The sequence below is a fragment of the Phyllopteryx taeniolatus genome, chromosome 12 (genome assembly GCF_024500385.1).
Source record: "Phyllopteryx taeniolatus isolate TA_2022b chromosome 12, UOR_Ptae_1.2, whole genome shotgun sequence".
Lineage (NCBI taxonomy): Eukaryota > Metazoa > Chordata > Actinopteri > Syngnathiformes > Syngnathidae > Phyllopteryx > Phyllopteryx taeniolatus.
Window position 1 is genome coordinate 2,245,219 of NC_084513.1, and position 20,929 is coordinate 2,266,147.

General features: G+C 41.8%; 1 protein-coding gene across 1 annotated transcript in view; it reads left to right on the forward strand.

Annotated features, from left to right (window-relative positions):
* The window catches only part of pikfyve (phosphoinositide kinase, FYVE finger containing), a 59,557-nt gene that overhangs the window by 5,113 nt on the left and 33,515 nt on the right, over nucleotides 1-20,929 (forward strand). The window contains exons 3-12 of the mRNA XM_061793015.1: nucleotides 4,097-4,267; nucleotides 8,424-8,533; nucleotides 10,088-10,259; nucleotides 10,328-10,535; nucleotides 14,839-14,928; nucleotides 15,782-15,935; nucleotides 16,020-16,177; nucleotides 19,690-19,801; nucleotides 19,870-20,017; nucleotides 20,158-20,322. Of these exons, the coding sequence (XP_061648999.1) occupies nucleotides 4,097-4,267; nucleotides 8,424-8,533; nucleotides 10,088-10,259; nucleotides 10,328-10,535; nucleotides 14,839-14,928; nucleotides 15,782-15,935; nucleotides 16,020-16,177; nucleotides 19,690-19,801; nucleotides 19,870-20,017; nucleotides 20,158-20,322 (1,488 nt within the window). The remainder of the gene's footprint in view (nucleotides 1-4,096; nucleotides 4,268-8,423; nucleotides 8,534-10,087; nucleotides 10,260-10,327; nucleotides 10,536-14,838; nucleotides 14,929-15,781; nucleotides 15,936-16,019; nucleotides 16,178-19,689; nucleotides 19,802-19,869; nucleotides 20,018-20,157; nucleotides 20,323-20,929) is intronic.

A 20,929-nucleotide genomic window follows, 5' to 3' on the forward strand; every position in this document is an offset into this window, starting at 1 on the left:
AATAAAATAAAACAGAGATAAATAAAAGTCAGTAAGCAAGGTAGTATTAGTTAAAAGCTAAATTAAAAAGGTGGATCTTGAGCGTGTTCTAAAAAAACAAGAAAATTCTCCGCGGCCCTGAGGTTCTCCGGCAAGCTGTTCCACAAACGGGGCCATAAAACTCAAACATTGCCTCGCCGTGAGTGCGTGTCCTGACTTTAGGAATAGCTAAAAGGCCAGAACCAGAGGACATCAGGGTCCGTGAGGGTTCATAGGGTAAAAGGAGTTCTGAGAGAAGATCTTTAAAAAACAATAAAAGAACCTTAAAATCAATCCTAAAACACACAGGGAGCCAATGCAGTGATTTTTAAATTCGGTGTTATGTGCTCCCGCCTTCCTGTCGTCAGAAAACGTGCTGCTGAATTCTGTAGCGATTGTAAGCTTGAAATACTATTTTTGGAAAGACCGGAAAGCAGGATATTACAGTAATCAATCCGATTAGTAAGAAAAGCGTGCATTAGCGTCTCTGTGTTGGCCTGAGAGAGAAGGGGGCGGACATATAAAGACACGGATTAGAACATTTGATTTGGATGAACTTGACTGGCCTGCACAACACTTGACCTCAACCCCATGGAACTTTTTGGGATGAATTAGAGCGGAGACTGAGAACCAGGCCTTCTCGTCCAACATCAGTGCGTAACCTCAGAAATGTGCTCCTGGGAAAATGGTCGTAAACTCACTCCTACAGCTTGTTGAAAGCCTTCCCACAAGAGTTTAAGATGTTATAGCTGCAAAGGGTGGACTGATGTCATAATAAACCCGATGGGATATCGCATAAATTCATATGTGGGTCAAGGCAGGTGAGCGAATACTTTTGGCAATATAGTGTAAGTCACTAATCATTGTCTCCATGGCACCGTGTCGTTCTCACCAAGGGAGGAAGAACCTAAACTAGCGTGGTCATAAAGCTATATAAGATATCTATTAGCGTGGTAGCCAATTGTCCTTTTCTCCGACATCCATCTCCCTCGCTTCCCATATACGCGTACCTTTATCGCCATCGTCCCCCCGTTCAATCGGAAACCACAGACTAATGAACAATATCAGGTTTACTACTACTAGTACTGCTTTCTGCTTTCCTACAAGGCACTAATTAAATACATTCTATACGAAAGATGTTCAAAAGGTCAAAATATGCCTCTAAATATATGGGGTAAAGTTTTGGGAAATTTAGGGTAGAAAAGCATAAAATTAGACAGTGATCTAGTACTTAGTGGTACCCAAAACACCGTTTCGAAAGATTGCTACGCAAATCTCAGAAATTGCTATACAAAAAAAATGTCATGGGAATGGGCAATTTCGGGAGTATTTCGGACCCTGTTTAAGAGTGGATTCTACGGGTCTGAAACGGGGCAGACAATCTTAAATAATGAACCTGTTCAATATTTATGACCAAAAGTCTTCACGTGTGCGAGAACTGTGATGTGTGGCTGAAACCTCATGAAGCTTTGAGGCTTTCCTTCAATTTGTGCCAGAACAGATTTCGGCCCTTTGGCACTTTAGGGAGTACATTAGTGAGATCTGGTGGACGAAAGAAGTCACAGCAACCTAGGCCACTAAACTGTGTGAAACAAGACTCTCTCGTTATCTTTCAGCAATAAAAGATAAAATATGATGTTGGTCAATGTATTATTTACATAAGTCTGTTCGTGTTAATTGAAATAGATTAAGTTGGCATTAAAAAGATGGATTCCACAAAGTAAATATGTTGGTCACGCGTGCATTTTTATTTATAAAGGGATGACTTGGGAACAGAAACAAAAGGGCACAGAGATGTCTTTTACAAGTTTTTATTCAAAAAATAACAATTGTTCAATAGCTTATTTAGGAACCACCAAGCTATTGAACAGCTTGGTGCTTCCAAATACACAAGGTGGCCTCAAACGAGCGGTCAAATCAAATGACAGCAACCAATCCATTTTGAGCTGTTGATACGCATAGTGACGTATGAAGCGTCAAACTTAAAAGGTCACGTGATATTTGGGGGACGATACAAGCTCTGAAGCGCCATTTCAACACAGTCTGACACAAGCTTTGAGGCTTCGGGTTAATTTTAACATCACTAGTGACGTGGAACAGAATGAGGGAAAAAAAACATCCGTCTATCACTTAACAGTACAAGACAAAGGTGGTTTACATCGCAGATGTGCCTCATGTACTGTATATCCCTTTTAACATTAGTCACTTTCACATTGCCCAGCAATTCCCCCCCTTGCCACTGGGTTGTGCAAAAGGGACACGGAATGGGTAAGGGAGGCTGGGGGGGGGGGGTAATTTCATGCCTTCAAACTCAAAGTAGTAAAAGGTGAGTAAAATTTTAACACACAAGACTCACTTCTCCGAATAGAGGCGGAACTACAGTAATTGAGACACGGCATCCATCCAAGTGGAGGACCATGTTTGAGGAAATACTGTAAATGAGAATTCTAAATCCTTTGTTCTAAGTTTGCATGTATTGACGATTAGAGAATGCTATTATGTTCATATTAGGCTAAAGCATCCTCCAGAATTTATAAATCTTAGCGATTGTTATTATTAACTGTATTATTATTATAACTACTGATTCTATTATTCTTATGAAAGATGAGAGAACATTTGAGAACACTTCAAAATCAGGGAAATTTTATTTTTTAAACAGACTGCGTGTTTTCTTTTACTGTAGATCTCGATGAGGCTCGTGTCTGAGTGTGTTATTAGATACCTTGTGCAGCAGCTATCATTCTTGTGAGGTTAAAATGGTCTCGTGACACAACACCCCACCCACACCCACCATCTCTGTGCTGTATTATTGTATGTTATTGCCTCATTTTTAAAACTGCTAAATGGACAAAACGATTTCTATACTTTGTTTTGCAACTATGTCACCTCTTTTATATGTCTTTATTTGATTTACAGGGGCTCAACAATCATGACATTAGGTGCTCCTGCACAGAGATCTAATACCAGACATATATAAAAAAAAAAAACAATCAAACTTGACAAGATGCCAATAAGGGTTTGCTCAGCTGAAGGAAAGTGTAATTACTTTAGAATTAGAAAAATTACACGGTTTTCTTTTTATGGCATGCTGGTAGGGGTTAGTACATCACAAGGCTAACTTACTTTTTGGAGACATCAGTAGGTACAGCCACACAATCCATCCAGCTCCAATACACATATTTTGATTTTCGTACTGTTTTGGCCCTGTCAAAAGCAAAAGATGTTCCCCAAAATATTAAAGAATGTAACATTTTCAGTTAATGGCCAAAAAATTCTGTAAAAATATGGCTTAAATTTCGAACAAATCATCAAATCTCAGGACCATTTAGCTCAGTGACCAATAACGATCTAAAGAATGAAGTGTTTTTTTTTGTTTTGTTTTGTTTTGTTTTCCTCCCTTTGGTTCTTTTTGCTTCTTGTGATACCACCAAAGAAGAGTAGCAGTGATGGCAAAGAGGAAAAGTGTGATGATAAAGATAGATGCACTGTAACATAGTGTCAAGTGTGAGCACAATTAATTTTAGAAATCCCTATAAAACATCAAAAGTTGGCAGGTCTTTCTGCAAACACCTTCCCGTTCCCTCTCCATTACGTCTGTCACGTGTCAATCAAAGAGCAAGTAGGTTTACTTTTTTTGTTGGTTTTATTATACAGTGGTAAACTTCACACTTGTATATAAGTTAAGAATGTCAAAATGTTTTTTAAAATATTGCCTTGAACAAGTTATTTAACTTGACATTGTTTCCTGTATGAAACATTTTTTTAAATGGTATTGGCAAATAAATCTCTCTATAAAGAGAGAATTTTTAATGCAGCTAAGTATTGGATGTCATCATAGGGCAGGTGTTTCTAATGTAATGGCTGGTCAGTGTATATGAATGAAGTAAGATGACAGTGTCTCTAAGTCACTCCCAGTTTTTAGTTGTGACAAAAGTAAAGAGATGTTGATCAATTGTTGAATCAAGTTTAAGATAAGAGGAAGGTTGTTCTTTACAGCCCTTTTCCCTACTTCTAAAGGAAAGAAGAACATGATTATTTTTCATCTCGCATGCATCTTGTCGTTCATGTGTGTTCACAGAGGATGGCCGACCTGCTAATGCGGTCTCTGACAAGCTGGATGAGCCGACCCCTTCCCCTCAGTCGGAGAGTCGAAGCTGGTCATCCAGCCCTTCCCACTCCAGCTATGGCTCAAGGACACAGAAATGGAAATCACATCCCGAGCACCTCAGACGCACTTCCACTGCTTCCGGTAAAATACACGAAAATGTATATGTTGTCAAATGCTGCTGGTGGCTGGAGTAAACGGGTCACTTTGGGGTGTTTTATTTCACTTTACTGCTTTCAATTGTGCTCACTGGGAATGACTGCAATACTGCTTCAAAATCTATGTGCATAACCTGTTGCAAGTGTATATAATATGTACAGCATATACATAGAATCGACTATCTGGAGTTCACTACTTAATTTTCGAACATTTGATACTCTACAGTTGATGACTATCATCTGCTGTGTGAAACTGTTGTTTTTGTTTTACTTTAAACAAATCAGAGGTGACTGATAAGTCAGATTAATGATCGCTATATACTCCAAAAACTGTCAAACTTACAATTTGCGGTAAAAATTGTCCTTTGGTGTGATGGATTTGTGTTTAAAAATGAATGAAAGTTGAATGAAAGGCTGTAACATGGGCTCTTGGGTCTCTTCTGATTCCAGTGGCTTGGCCAGGTGAGGGCTCTCGTGCACTTTGTGCTTGACTCTAACAATTACGCACACACAGACGTGTGTGTGTGTGTGTGTGTGTGTGTGTGTGTGTGTGATTGTATCTGCATTTGTAAAATTGTGATCTACTCTAGTTTGGCTCGTTCATTAACCTGCTATGATTGCTTAAATTTCTTGAAAATGCTTCATTTCTCAAGGTTTGAAAAGTGCTTGAAATTTTCAACGCCGAAAAACATGCTGTATTACCTCATAATGGCCGGCTGTGTACAAAGTGGAACACAATCCATTCCGCTGGTTGACTTCCAAGTTGTTCGACTTTCAAAACAATTTCTACTATAGGGAGTAAAGTGAATTTGTGGCATGGTTAAACCACCACAATCATTAAACCTTTATTAAACTGTAAAGGCATTTTAACATTTGCAACTGTAACCAAGGTATGATAAAACTAATATAAAGTAAAACTACTCACCCTTAGATGATGCCTGACATTGTTACCATTACATTAGCTTGGTAAAAATAATATTATGATCTTTGTGCTGAGCATACGGACGCCTTTCCTATTTAGCATTAAATTCCATTGCCGTTTCTGTGGTTTTCAACACGTTTCCTTTTTGCCATTTATGGTATCCTTCTGTTGTGACATCACAAAAACACGAGAGCCTTGTTTTGAGCATGTTTTCTAGACATTTTTGTTTAAGTCCCAAAACGTCCTACTATTCAGGTTGTTAAACTTTGGAGCTTCTGCTGTGCTTGACTGGCGTGTCATGGGCCATGATTTCTACAAATGTGTTATAATAATAATTGGTCAACTCCTGCTATTTGCAGGGTATAGGGACAGCATTCCACAAATAAGTGCCCCCCCCCCAAAAGCCCACCACAAAAGGGGGTTGGTAATGCGTGTAGGTGCAACAGGGTGGCTGCAAAAACACTTAAAACGGAGAGGATCATAAAACACCAAATCTATGTCTGCTGAATGTGTACACGATCATATAAACCAGGCGTGTGCACACAGACACCCCTTGGTGAAAAAACTGCCCTTTTTGGTCCAGTACCTGCTCATGTTGACAAGTATTTTTAGACAGCGGGAAACTTCCTGAAATGGTCGGTAGTCAACCTCTGGCCACATATAGACAAACAATCCTTCACACTAACATGCACACCTATGGAGGAAACGGCAGTCCCAGAGAAAACCCATGTAGGCACGGGGAGACTCCACACAGGCTAGGCTGGATTTGAACCCTGGCTCCTTAGAACTGTGAGGCAGATGTCGTTCACCCTTGCCGCCAGTCATATAGTGCAGTAAATAAAATTTAATCTTATTAAATATAGGGTATACTTATACAGTGGGGCAAAAAAGTATTTAGTCAGCCACCAGATGAAAGAGGCCTGTAATTTTCATCAACAATATACCTCACTTGTGACAGAGAAAATGAGGGGGAACAAAATCCAGAAAATCACATTGTTTGATTTTTAAAGAATTTATTAGCAAATTATGGTGGAAAATACGTATTTGGTGTCACCTACAAACAAGCAAGATTTCTGGCTCTCACAGACCTGTAACATCTTCTTTAAGAGGCTCCTCTGTCCCCCACTCGTTATCTGTATTAATGGCACCTGTTTGAACTCATTATCAGTATAAAAGACACCTGACCAGAACCTCAAACAGTCACACTCCAAACTCCACTATGGCCAAGACCAAAGCGCTGTCAAAGGACACCAGAAACAAAATTGTAGACGTGCACTGGCTGGGAAGACTGAATCTGCAATAGGTAAGCAGCTTGGTGTGAAGAGGTCAACTGTGGGATCAATTATTATTATTATTATTATTATTATTATTAAAATGGAAGACATGCAAAACCACTGATAATCTCCCCCAATCTGGGGCTCCACGCAAGAGCTCAACCTGTGGGGTCAAAATGATCACAAGATTGGTGAGCAAAAATCCCAGAACCACACGGGTGGACCTAGTGAATGACCTGCAGAGAGCTGGGACCAAAGTAACAAACGCTACCATCAGTAACACACTACGCCGCCAGGGACTCCAATCCTGCAGTGCAATCCTGCCTAAACCAGTACATGGCCAGGCCTGTCTCAAGTTTGCTTTAGAGCATTTGAATGATCCAGAAAAGGATTGGGAGAATGTGATATGGTCAGATGAAACCAAATTCAAGTTTTTGGTAAAAACTCAACTTGTCGTGTTTGGAGGAGAAAGAATGCTGAGTTGCATCCAAAGATCACCATACCTACTGTGAGGCATGGCGGTGGAAACATCATGCTTTGGGTCTGATTTTGTGCAAAAGGGGCCAGGACAACTGATCCATGTAAAGGAAAGAATGAATGGGGCCATGTATTGGCCATGACATTTTTAATGAAAACCTCCTTCCATCAGCAAGGGCATTGAAGACGAAACGTGGCTGGGTGTTTCAGCATGACAATGATCCCAAACACACTGCCCGGGCAACGAAGGAGTGTCTTCATAAGAAGCATTTCAAGGTCCCGGAGTGGCCGAGCCCGTCTCCAGATCTCAACCCTATAGAAAATCTTTGGAGGGAGTTGAAAGTCTGTATTGCCCAGCGACAGCCCCAAAACATCACTGCTGTAGTGGAGATCTGCATGGAGGAATGGGCCACAATACCAGCAACACTTTGTGAAGACTTAAAGAAAACGTTTGACCTCTGTCATTGCCAACAAAGGGTATATAACAAAGTTTTAAGATGAACTTTTGTTATTGATCAAATACTTATTTTCCACTATAATTTGCTAATAAGTTCTTTGAAAATCAGACAGTGATTTTCTGCATTTTTGTTTTGTTTTGTTTTTTCTTTTTTTTTTCCCCCCGTCATTTTGTCTGTCAGGTGAGGTATACCAATGATGAAAATTAAGATGTAAGATACTAACAAAGCTTAATTGTGAATGAATCTTGAATATAGGATTTGAATTTATTCTTGAAAAGCTAACGTTTGGATTTCTTGCTTAACTATGCAGCGTTTTTTTAAATGATTTATTTTGGTCACATTCCTCCATCCATTTTCGGAGCCGCTTATCCTCACAAGGGTCGCGGGAGTGCTGGAGCCTATCCCAGCTATCATCGGGCAGGAGGCGGGGTACACCCTGAACTGGTTGCCAGCCAATCGCAGGGCACATACAAACAAACAACCCTTCGCGCTCACATTCACACCTATGGGCAATTTAGAGTCGTCAATTAACCTACCTTGCATGTTTTTGGGATGTGGGAGGAAACCGGAGTGCCCGGAGAAAACCCACGCAGGCACGGGGAGAACATGCAAACTCCACACAGGCGGGGCCGGGGGTTGAACCACGGTCCTCAGAACTGTGAGGCAGACGCTCTAACCAATCGACCACCATTCCTGTCTTGTTTAAATGCTCAAGGAAAGATCCATCCATCCGTTTTCTGTACCGCTTATCCTCACAAGGGTTGCGGGCGTGCTGAAGCCTATCCCAGCTATCTTCGGGCGAGAGGCAGGGTACACCCTGAACTGGTCGCCAGCCAATCGCAGGGCACATATAAACAAACAACCTCAAGGAAAGATAACATGAGTTATTTGATAGGGTTGGTGTTGCAACTTTTCCATACATTTCAATTATATTTGGTTCCAGTGACTTATCCGTGTGTGTGCTTGTGTGTTTTCGTTTGCATGTGTGTGTTTGCGCAAACTTCCTTTCAGATAGCAGCAGGAAGTCAGATGCACCACTGAACAATCATGACCCTCGCACAGCGGTGCAGCTTCGCACAGCACTGAAACGACTCAAGGAAATTATGGATGGAAAGAGTCAGGTATTTTTCATCCCCCACAAAATCTGATTTAATTAATACCTAAGCCAATATTTTTTGCCTGTCTATTGTGTATTTAAGTGATTTATATTCAATATGACTGTGTTCATTGAACAGATGAATCAACCCGCATGCACAAAATTCATGTAAAACAGCTGCACAAGTGACATCGAGAGTGAAATCACCAACGTAAACAATATGAAATACAAATATTACGAAACGGTCCCTCTAACAGCTACTTCTGTTTGACCCAGCTTTGTATCCGGTTTGTCCATATTTGGCCTAGACCGCCCCCTTTCCTCTGATTGGTTGCCTCCGTGTACAAGACTCACTTGTGAGAGCACGTGTTTTTGTTTACAGTGCTGGCTCGGAAGTGGAGAGGTAGGCGCAGATCTTCACTGACGACGTAGATAAACTTGAAATTCAAATGACCTAATTGTCTGGAACTCAGGAATGGGTGGATGATTTTAATTCATGTTTCACATGTTTACTGAGGCACCATAGCGATAATATTGTGTCCCAAATACTAGAAAATCTTAGTTTGGCAAAATATGGGACTTTTAATATTTGTTAATCCCAGTTTATTTGCACAATGCGCAGTTTGGAAACCAGCCTCAAAATTCTTTTTTTAATATATATTTTCAGTACCACCTTTTTCCCTCACTGTTGCTGAAGCCCTTTTCTCACTGCACTTGTTTTTTGTGGTTTGGGGCACGGTGCAAGGATGAAGACAGCCCAGTGTAACTGTGTCCATATTTGGCTCTGGTTGCTAAGCTAACCTGGTGCCTTTTCCTACTGGTTTGGATGTAAAATAGTTATAACGGAAAGCCCTGGCTTTACTTTTAAGAAGGAGGAGACGTGATACAAGTGAAGCATGTTTGGCTATGCTATATTTTATTATAAGCTAATATTTTGTTGTTAATAATGCTAAAATCGCTAGTTTAAGCAAACCGAGTATCTTCAACATACCAGCTCCATTTATCGCTGAGCCTTCTTTACCACGTTATGGTACATCATTTGTCTAGTGTCCCAAAGCTCGGGACCCTGAGACACCGCATTTATGATTATTTCCTCCATTTTCCCCATGTTATTTACTGTACAATTCTGGGATAATCTGTTGGTGTTGTCACTCTGAAATCACTCCTCCACGATCTCTTTTGGATGTGTCATCAGGCGTCACGGCATGCTGCTGTCTGAATCAAACATTTTTCAATTTCGGCATGATTTCTGTTGTGGTGCTGCCAAACAGCGCTGTGTCCCTTGTCCAAAAATTGATCAATGATGTAATCTGGTAGAAAACAATGTTGAGTCTGGAATGCCACCCAGGTTTCATTTGGCCAAAGTGGCCAAGATAGAGCCAAATGGTACAATTTGATACCATCATTATATTATTGTTTTATATATTTAAAGGTCTAAATGAAACATAGTGGATACAAATGGCCAGCACAGAGCCCAGAGTTTAAACATTACGCACGTTTTTTGTCCTAGATTTGTGCATCACCTTGTGTTTTAAATCCACCCTTAACAAAGTTGTTGCCGCTGTTGTCACTCCTCTAGGATAGCGACCTGAAGCAGTACTGGATGCCTGACAGCCAGTGTAAGGAGTGTTATGATTGTAACGAGAAGTTCACCACGTTCCGTCGGCGCCACCACTGCAGGTTATGCGGACAGATTTTCTGCAGCCGCTGCTGCAACCAGGAGATCCCCGGAAAGTTCATGGGCTATACAGGTAAGCAGTGTGGTGGCTAAAGGAAGAGAAACTAACTAACATGGATCTCATACTCTACCACTTCCTAGGAGACTTGCGAGCCTGTACATACTGTCGTAAAATTGCGCTCAACTACGCTTATTCGGCGGAGTCGGGCTCCATCGGCGAGGACCTGAACATCTTATCTGACTCTTCCTGCTCTGTGTGTGTGTTGGAACCCACCGAGCCACGGACGCCCGTGTGCGGACGCAAGGCAAGCAGGAACATCTTTCTGGAGGAAGATCTCACCTGGCAGAGGTGAAACGAAGTCCTTTGTGTTTTTTTGGACCCTTTGTTGTAGATATTTTTGTTACTTGCAATGAAAGCCACTGTGACGTTTTGGCTAGGGGTGTAACGATTCGCTTTAGCTTCGATTTGTGGTTGCTTGTTCGATTCAAGGATGATATTGGCTCATTTAGAACGATACAACCAGAAACGATTTCAGTGGCTGGAAATCGATTCAGTAACATTTTAGCCAAAAATGAATCCAGTGTGACAGTGAAATAAATACCTGCGTACTGGACTGCATGTGAAATTTCCTAGATTCCTCTTGTTTCTCATACGGAAGTCGGGTAAAATTAATTATGGTCATTTAATATAAAGATTTTCCTGTTGTACTTGTATTGCTTTGCATTAAAACAAAGGGGAAAACATCAACTTATTTATTTCAGCTATGATTTAACTTGTTGGGCCAGTTTTTTTCTCGAAAAGACATGTTTAAATGCTGTTATAATTATGAGGGGCTCCTTGGAAAATGTCTACACTCTAAGGAGTCCTGAACTGGACCCAAAGTTTGAGAGTCCCTATTTTATTACTAATGGCTAGAAACGAAGCATTGTGAGGTTTTCACAAGGAAAATCTTTTCGGAATAGTGTTAATACTAGATAGAAGGCTAAATAAATGAACCAACCTTCTCTTTGGAGCACAAACATGTGCCTTGGAAACGGCGTCCAGCAATTGTTGTCCCTTTTTCCTCCTCTTTTGTTTGACCAAGTTCCCCCTGCTCGTACTCTGCTCTTGTTCTTTCGAAGGGTACGTTTGGAAATTCAAAGTGACGCGCTTTGAGAGTGCAGTGTAAAGCGAGTCAGTGTGCTCCATTTTCTATGAATTTACAAAAAAGCATTTGACCATTTGCAGGGATACGTCAGTGTGTCCGCCATATTGAATATGTCAGTTCTGCCTGTAAACGCTGCGGCTGCTCTTGTCTCCTCAGTCAGAGCGCCGGGAATGCGCTTCGGCACTCCCAGGGTGTGGTGCTCTGAATAACCGTAAAGCACACTCCAACAACGCTCTTAAGTTTCCAAACATTCCAGAGTGTAGAGAGCATGCTTGGAGTGAATTTCCGAATGTACCCAAAAGCGAAAGATATTCTTTCGACAGCCGCACTTTCAGCAACCCTGTCAGCATTTCTACTGTACACGTTTTCATGCGATAATCACATTCACAACCCTTTACACTCATACTTTCTCTGCTGGTGGCTAGTCTGAGCAGAGATCAAGTGTGAGAGCATGTGTTGATCAAAAACGCGTCTCTTTTTGTTAGCGGCTACCCACACACACCCACACATACTGTGGTGTCTCGTCCAACCACTCGGGGCATTAGTGAAAGGAACAACTAGATGTGAGGCGTAGAATATGATACGAGGAAGAAAAGAGACAAAAGAAAGTAGCATTGTGCTAACTGAAAAATAAAGCGAACTAAAATGAATTACAAGCGTTTCTTGGAAATACAACACATGAGGTCTGGTCACCTTACATATAAATAAAATTTCATGATCATCAACATTTTTTATATGGATAGTATGAAAGTTTATTTTCATAATTCCATTAAAAAAGTGAAACTTTAATAGATTATACATTCAGAGCCCACAATTAAAAACATTTAAAGTATTTATTTGTTTATTTTTACATAATTGCGGTTTCGAACTCATAAAACTCACGAAATCAGGAATTAAAAATATGTTAATATTGTGAAGAAATCACCATTTACTTCAGTTTTTGTAGAAGAAAAAGAACGAAGTTAGGGTCACATTAAATCAATCAAAATATGGTACTTTCAAAACGATATGTTAAGCTTCTATACTTGGTTGGGAATCCCTTTGCTTTAATCGCTGCCTCTATGTGCCGTGGCACTGAGGCAATCAGGCTGTGGCATTGCTTGGGAGTTATGGAAGCCCAGATTTCCTTGATGCTTGCTTTCAGTTCTTTGTTTTTGTGTCTGGGGCCCCTCATTTCCCTCTTGATAATACCCCATAGATTCTCAATATGGTTTAGATCCGGCAAGTTGGCTGGCCACTCAAGCACTGTGATGGCATGGGCATCAAAACAGGTTTTGGTGCTTCTGGCGGTATGGGCAGGGGCCAGGTCCTGATGGACGATGAAATCTGCATCTCCATACAGATCCTCAGCAGAAGGAATCATGAAATCCTCTAAAACATTCTGGTAGACTGTTGCGGTGACCTTGGATTTAAGAGAGCAGAGTTTACCTGCACTGGACATTGCACCCCAAATCATGACTGACTGACTGACTGGATATTTCACACTGGACCTCTAGGAGCTTGGGTTCTGTTCTTCACCGTCTACCTCCAAACCCGAATGAAAGGCACAATTTCATGGGAAAAGAGGGCCTTGGACTACTGGCCAACAGTCCATTCCTTCTTCTCCTTGGCCCAGTTGAGAGGCTTCCTGCGTTGGCTCAGGCTCAGACCCGAGGTACCCAACAGTTGTAGCCCAATTCCCGGATGCATCTGTATGGGGTCACTGACTTTGGTGCAGGCAGCGTGGGTTCAGTTCCCACTCAGTGACGGTGTGAATGGGAGTGCGAATGGTTTTCTGTGTCTATATGTGCCCTGCGACTGACTGGCGACCAGTTCAGGGTGTAGTCTGCCTTTCGCCCGAAGTCAGCTGGGATAGGCTCCAGCGTCCCACGACCCTAACCAGAATAAGCGGTGTTGAAAATGGATGGATGGATCTGTATGTGGTGGTTTTTGAAGCTGTGTCTCCTGCCTCATTCCACTCGTTCTGGATCTCTGCTAGATTCTTGAATCCACTGAAGCCCACGGTCATCTCTTTTGCTGCTGCATCTTCTTCTGCCACATTTTGTCCTTCCACTAGACTTTCCATTGATATGCTTAGACACAGCACTATGTCAACAGCCAGCCTCCTTGGGTATGAACTATTTTGGCTTACCCATCCTATGGAGGGTATCAGTGATGGTCTTCTGGCCAATTGTCAAGTCTGCAGTCTTCTGCATATTGAAACCAACTGAGAAAATTGAACCAAACTGAAGCAATTTAATGACACCTGGGAAACCTGTGCAGGTGGTTTGAGTTTAGTAGATGATTAGTGTTTGATAAACTTGTATGTTTTAGAATGGCCTTTTATTGTTAGCAGCCTAAGGTACATCTGTGTAACAATCAGTCATGCTTTCTTATTATCTTGGCAAAGGAAAAGTGCTCCCTGAAACAGATTAGGACAGATTTATGAACAATGTTTGAGAGAAATAGGCCTCTTGTGTAAATAGAAAGTCTTAGATCTTTGAGTTCAGCGCCGGAAAAATAGAAATAACGAAAGTTTTACATTTGTTTTTGTTCAGTGTGTATTGCGTAACTTGTCTGACCAGTCCTATTCTGTATTGTTTTTTTAATTGTATGCTCGTGATGACAAGACTCTGTATGTGATCAAACAGGAATACACTTTTTAAAACTGTCTCTTAATTAAATGTATAAAAGGACGAGCGTGTTGACCTGATAACTTCAATGTCATCTTTGTATGCATTTTTAAGCACATTGTTGATTTCCAGGTGGCACGGTGGACGACTGGTTAGAGCGTCTGCCTCACAGTTTTGAGGTCCGGGGTTCAATCCCCGGCCCCGCCTATGTGGAGTTTGCATGTTCTCCCCGTGCCTGTGTGGGTTTTCTCCGTGCACTCCGGTTTCCTCCCACATCCCAAAAACATGCATGGTGGGTTAATTGACAACTCTAAATTGCCCGTAGGTGTGAATGTGAGTGCAAATGGTTGTTTGTTTATATGTGCCCTGCGATTCGCTCGCATCCAGTTAAGGGTGTACCCCGCCTTTTGCCCGACGATAGCTGGGATAGGCTCCAGCACGCCCGCGACCCTAGTGAGGAGAAGCGGCTCAGAAAATGGATGGATGTTGATTTCCACTGTTAAAGCATTCAATAGCCATGCACATCACAAGGAAGACCTTGTCCTTGTCCAGCAATGCATTAATTTTCCATCGCCACGCTTGTTGTGCTTTGCTAGAGTTTAAGTCAGTGTACTTGCGGCTGCTTTTTTCCCTCTTCTGTCAACTTTCCTCAAAGAAAATGTTTCTCTATCCCTATCTTTCTCTCTCTCCTGGCCTAGAAAAACTCCCATTGGGATGAGAAAAACGTGAGTGTCGCTCTTTGTTTTCTTCATTTCATTTCAGCCCAGTTCTCTCTGTAAAGGAGAGAATTTTTGTGCATGCTCATGCTAAATGGCCATTAGCAATGGGGGGAAGAATACTGCAGACAAAATAAAATGATGATAAATTGTGTGTGTATGTGTGTGTTTCCTAGCATGATTCATCAAGAACCACAGAAGAGTGTCCTCCCTTCCAGACTTACCACACTGCAAGAAGATGTGGGTAAATCTCCCACAAGGAAGAGGTGGGTCAATGTCCAGCCTCTAATAGGACAATCTTGTTTAAAAAATCTTTGGGGGGAAAAAAAACAAACAAACAATAAGACCGTCAGACTATCAGCACATTTGACTGTTGGTATAATGTTCTATTTCTGAAATGCTGTTACATTTACGACAGATGTAACGAGAAACACACCTTCCAAAAGTTCAACTCACAACAAGTCTAATATTCTCCCAAGTCTTGGGAATCATTCAAATGTTTTTTGTACCCCCCACCCCCCCTCAAAAGTAAGACGAGTTTTTTGGTCAGCAGTGTTTTTTTGCCTTGGAACTCTGCCATGGATGTTATTTTTGCCCAATCTCTTCTTTATTTTTGAGGGAGGCCAGCTATTCTTTAAAAGTTGTCGTGAGTACCTTTGTGGCCTCCTGGATGAGTCATTGCTGTTATCTTGGGCTATTCTTTGTAGGCCAGCCATTCCTGGGAAGGTTCACTACTTTTCCATGTTTTCTCCATTTGAGGACAATGGCTGTCACCATGGTTTGCTGGAATACTAAAGCTTTAGAAATAGCCTTGTCACCCTTTCCAGACAGGTAGATGTCAATTTCTTTATTTCTCGTCTGTTCTTTAATTTTTTGGGGATTGAGGCATTTTGTTGCAGCTTTTTGAGATTATTTTTTTTTTAGCTGACCTTATTTTGTCAAGCAGGCTCAATTTAAGTGATTTCTTGATTGACCAGGTCTGTAGGTAATCAGGCTTGAGTGTGATTAGTGAAAATGAACCACAAAATGTGATTAGCCACAGTTAATTCATGATTTAAAAATAGGTGGGGAAGTTTCCTCATTTGGTGTGATCTGGTCTTATTGATGGTCCTCTAACAGGTCTGCGAGCGTCTCTAACCTGTCTCTGGACCGCTCTGGATCCATGGTGCCATCATACGACAATTCGGTCAGCCCACCCACCACGCGAGCCTTGTCGGGTGCCAAGAGCATCACCAAGCTGGACCACAGCGAGGAGGAGAGGAAAAGCCTTCTGGTGGCTACCTTCGTCTGACTGTTGCATTGTTTGCTCACTGGGTGCAGACGTCGCTGATACCCTCTCGGCTTGCATGTCTTACAGGACTCATCACAACTCAAGGACCTGTGGAAGAAAATTTGCCACAACAACACTGGGATGGAGTTCCAGGACCATAGGTACTGGCTGAGGACCTACCCTAACTGTATTGTGGGGAAGGAGCTGGTAAACTGGCTGCTGAGGAACGGCACTATCTCCAACAGGTACCAAGTCAACCAAAATGTCAAGTTATGCAACTTCTATAAGGCTGCATTTGTTTGTCATCTACCTCCTTTGTTCAACTATAGCAAAGACAAACATAAGCTGTATCTATGGCTACAAAAAATTATTAAAACTATAACACTTTCTCAAACATTCATTCAAATGTGGCATGTAAAATTACACACATAAATTACATATATACTGTATTTGGGTGGATCAAACGCACCAAGATTTTAATTTCACTCGTGCCCTATGATATTTTTGTTCTACTCCAAAAGTTATGCAAACTCATAGAAATGTTCCCTCTAATTTTTCGTGTCTGCGCTAACACACACACTCCCTGAGTGGTCCTTTGGACCACTGTGAGCAACATCATAATAATAAATTTTATTTTAAATGCACTTTGCATTTTAAAGCAAATCTGAAAGTGCTCAATATAAATTATTTTTTACACTAGAATTAGCACAAAAAGCTGAGAAAAAAATTCACCTTTTAACGTATCTTGTATTGGTCGCTCGAACTTGCGACGACAACGTTAATTTTCCCTTCTGTCCTTCTCACGTCTCCAATGGTTGTACACGTTGTCCAGGTTGATGGCCTCGTCTGCCTGCAGGTTTGACATTATGCGGATCAGCTGGTCCAAATGGTTCACTTCAAGACAATTTCTGGGTGCTGTTTTGATACGATTCATTAAACTAAATCCTCTTTCACAATCTGCACTGGATGCTTGAAATGTAGCACAAATATCCACAAGCTGTGAGATGCGTTTCAGCTCCTCACATTTTAGTGTTGCAGCCACCATATCTGAGAATGTGCTGATTGACCCTTGTTTAGGTTTTTGCCTCATTATGTACTTGAATTCAGCATATTTACTGATAATGGCGGCCACAGAATGTGGGTGGTGGAGAATGGCTTCATACTTCTTTGCTAGTGTGGCAATGTTTGCTGCTCCATAATCAAAAGTGCCTCAATGTCAAATGCAGACCACTCCTTTAATTCATCCTCTGGAAAACAAGCGTCCAAGTGATCACAGATCTTACGAATAAAACAAGTAATCTCACCGGTATTTCTGCCATCAGCTGATGAGGCCCTCATTGCCTTTTTGACACGGTCACTCCACTTAACATCCGTTTCGTCTGACATGTATTGGGAACGCAGCTTTTCGATCTTTGTTCTTGCAAAGCAGTGTCCTTCCATCACAGTCAGGTTGCGTCTTTGAAAAGAAAGACAGAGATGTGCCAGCTCGCCCAAAACATCTCCCAGAGCAGTGAGAGTAACCTTGAACTTTGAATTGGTCAGCGTTTTGTAACAGTAATTTGCCACTGGGTCTCTGATATCACTGGATTCTCTGTAGTAGTATTCTTCTAGCACTATGTAGTTCCTCGGAATAGCATTCACAGCTTGGTTCCGCAACAGCCAGCCCTTACCGACTGTAAGGTAGTGGTAGGGGAGAATGTGGCTAGACAGCATAGGATGGTGGTGTGTAAGATGACTCTGGTGGTGGGGAGGAAGATTAAGAAGACAAAGGCAGAGCAGAGAACCATATGGTGGAAGCCGAGAAAGGAAGAGTGTTGTGTGACTTTTTGGGAAGAGGTGAGACAGGCTCTCGGTGGACAGGAGGAGCTTCCAGAAGACTGGAACACTACAGCCAAGGCGATCAGAGAGACAGACAGGAGAGTACTTGGTGTAGCTTCTGGCAGGAAAGGAGAAAAGGATACTTGGTGTTGAAACCTCACAGTAAAGAAAATCATACAACGAACGATGTTAGCTAAGAAGAAGTGGAACACTGAGAGGACTGAGGAGAGGTGAAAGGAATACATTGAGATGTGACGTAGGGCAAAGGTACAGATGGAAAAGGCCAAACAAGAGGCATATTATGACATGTATGCCAGGTTGGACACTAAAGAAGGAGAAAAGGATCTATACAGGTTGGCCAGACAGAGGTATAGAGATGGGAAGGATGTGCAGCAGGTTAGGGTGATTAAGGATAGAGAGAAATATGTTGACTGGTGCTAGTAGTGTGCTTGCTAGATGGAAAGAATATTTTGAGGAGTTGATGAATGAGGAAAATGAGAGACAAGGGAGAGTAGAAGAGGTGGACCAGGAAGTGGCAATGATTAGTAAGGGGGAAGTTAGAAAGGCATGAAAGACGATGAAAAATGGAAAGGCAGTTGGTCCTGATGACATTCCTGTGGAGGTATGGAAGCATCTAGGAGAGGTGGCTGTGGAGTTTTCGACCCGCTTGTTCAACAGAATTCTAGCGGGTGAGAAGATGACTGAGGAATGGAGGAAAAGTGTACGGGTACCCATTATTAAGAACAAGGGTGATGTGCAGAGCTGTGGGAACTATAGAGGAATAAAGTTGATAAGCCACACAATGAAGTTATGGGAAAGAGTAGTGGAGGCCAGGTTCAGGACAGAAGTGAGTATTTGCGAGCAAGAGTTTGGACTCATGCCTAGAAAGAGTACCATAAATGCATTATTTGCCTTGAGGATGTTGATGGAAAAGTACAAAGAAGGTCAGAAGGAGCTACATTGTGTCTTTGTAGATCTAAAGAAAGCCTATGACAGAGTACCCAGAGAGGAACTGTGGTACTGCATGTGAAAGTCTGGAGTGGCAGAGAAGTATGATAGAATAATAAAGGACATGTACGACGGCAGCAGAAGAGTGGTGAGGTGTGCTGTAGGTGTGACAGAGGAATTTAAGGTGGAGGTGGGAATGCATCATGGATCAGCCCTTAGCCCCTTCCTGTTTGCAGTGGTGACAGATGAGGTTAGACTGGAATCCCCGTGGACCATGATGTTTGCAGATGACATTGTGATCTGCAGTGAAAGGAGAGAGCAGGTGGAGGAACAGTTAGAAAAATGGAGGCATGCACTGGAAAGGAGAGGAATGAAGATTAGCCGAAGTAAAACAGAATATATGTGCATGAATGAGAGGGGTGGAGGTGGAAGAGTGAGGCGACAGGGAGAAGAGATGGCAGGGGTGGAGGACTCTGTTATATTGCAGCCATTTTGCTAAAATCATTTGTTTAAGTGAGGATAAGCGGTACAGAAAATGTGTGTATGTGTGTATGTATGTATATATATATATATATATATATATACATACACACACACACACTACTTTGTAGTGTATTCAATTAAATATAGGTCGAACATGATTTGCAAATCATTGTATTCTGTTTTCATTTGTTTAACACTATGTCCCAACTTCATTGGAATTGGGGTTGTATAGAATATGTATTGGGGGGGGGATCTGCAAAGAGGTGAAACTGCGGGTGCCGAACCGCGAGTTTGCGGCGATCTACTGCATCCCTTTGTTATGGAAAGCGGGTTTGGTATGTGAGAATCACCTGTAATGATCAACCTGTATTTAAATTACGGCTGCTGATATTGTCTTTCAAATGGATATTCTGGAGGCTCTTCTTCCTCTGTGTCATCATATGGCCTTTTCCCTTTTCTGAAGAAGTTTGCGAAGACATTTCTATTTTCTTTGATTTTTGTTCTTCAGGGTGCAGGCAATAGCAATCGGCCAGGCCTTGGTTGACGGCCGCTGGTTGGACTGCGTCACGCACAACGACCAGCTGTTCAGAGACGAGTACGCCCTTTACCGCCCCCTGCAAGTGAGTAAAACCACTTGGCGGTTTCCTCAGATGGCATATCATACTGATGGTGCCTTTCTGGTCCACAGAACACAGAGTTCTCAGAAACACCTTCTCCAGACAGCGACAGCGTCAACTCTGTGGAAGGGCATTCCGAGCCTTCCTGGTTTAAGGACATTAAGTTTGACGACAGTGATACGGAGCAGCTGGCAGACGAGTCGGACTACAACATACTGGGTTTGTGTCACTTGTTCTTTAGGGTTAACGTTAAGGTTAGGTGTTGGCTTTATCTTACCCAACATTATAAAAAATAGACACAAAAGGTAAATTGTTTTCTTGGTCCACTTTCAGCTGTGCGACCGTGTCTTTCTGTCCAGGCTCTGCCAGCCTCAGCAAGAGGACGTCCGTCAGCAGCTCCCAATCCGTGGTGGACAGTGACTCTGCCGCTTCTATCAGCCTCAACATGGAGCACAACAATGTCAACTTCCACATTAAGAAGCAGTCCAAGTATCCACATGTGCCTCCCACTGCTGAGCAGAAAGGCAAGTTCAAATTCCCATTCATGAGGTCTGGTCACCTTAACATATTGTAATTTTTCGTATATAATGCACACTCATGTTTAATACGCACCCCCAAAGTTGACCTCAAAATTCTGGAAAACCATTCTACCCATGTATAATGCATTTTTACAATGCCTGATTTTGCTTCTACCCATAGGATCAAAACATGAAGTATTATCTGTATTTGGTTAGTTTTTTTCAAAAAAATATTCTGAAGTTAAGCACTTGATTTGAACACGTAATACTTTGTTTTTATTTAAGTGCTCTTTTTGAAATTCACAGCCCTACTTTTATTTAGTAAATGAGAAAGCACACAGTTCTGCTCATGTTTGATTACACAGGCACAATTTGTAAGATGGGTACAATTCTTTAAAGAAAACATGAAGGGTCAGGCAAAACACATTTTATTTTGATGGGATTAAAATTAAACTGTCAAGCATTTCAGAAAAGCGTCATCATTAAACAAAACACAACTATAAAGAAATTAATGATGGTTGTTCGTCAGTCGTATTAGGGGGGGGGGGACAACAACAATATTTCACATTCTACCAGGGTATGTAAACTTATGAGCACAACTGAACATACAGTG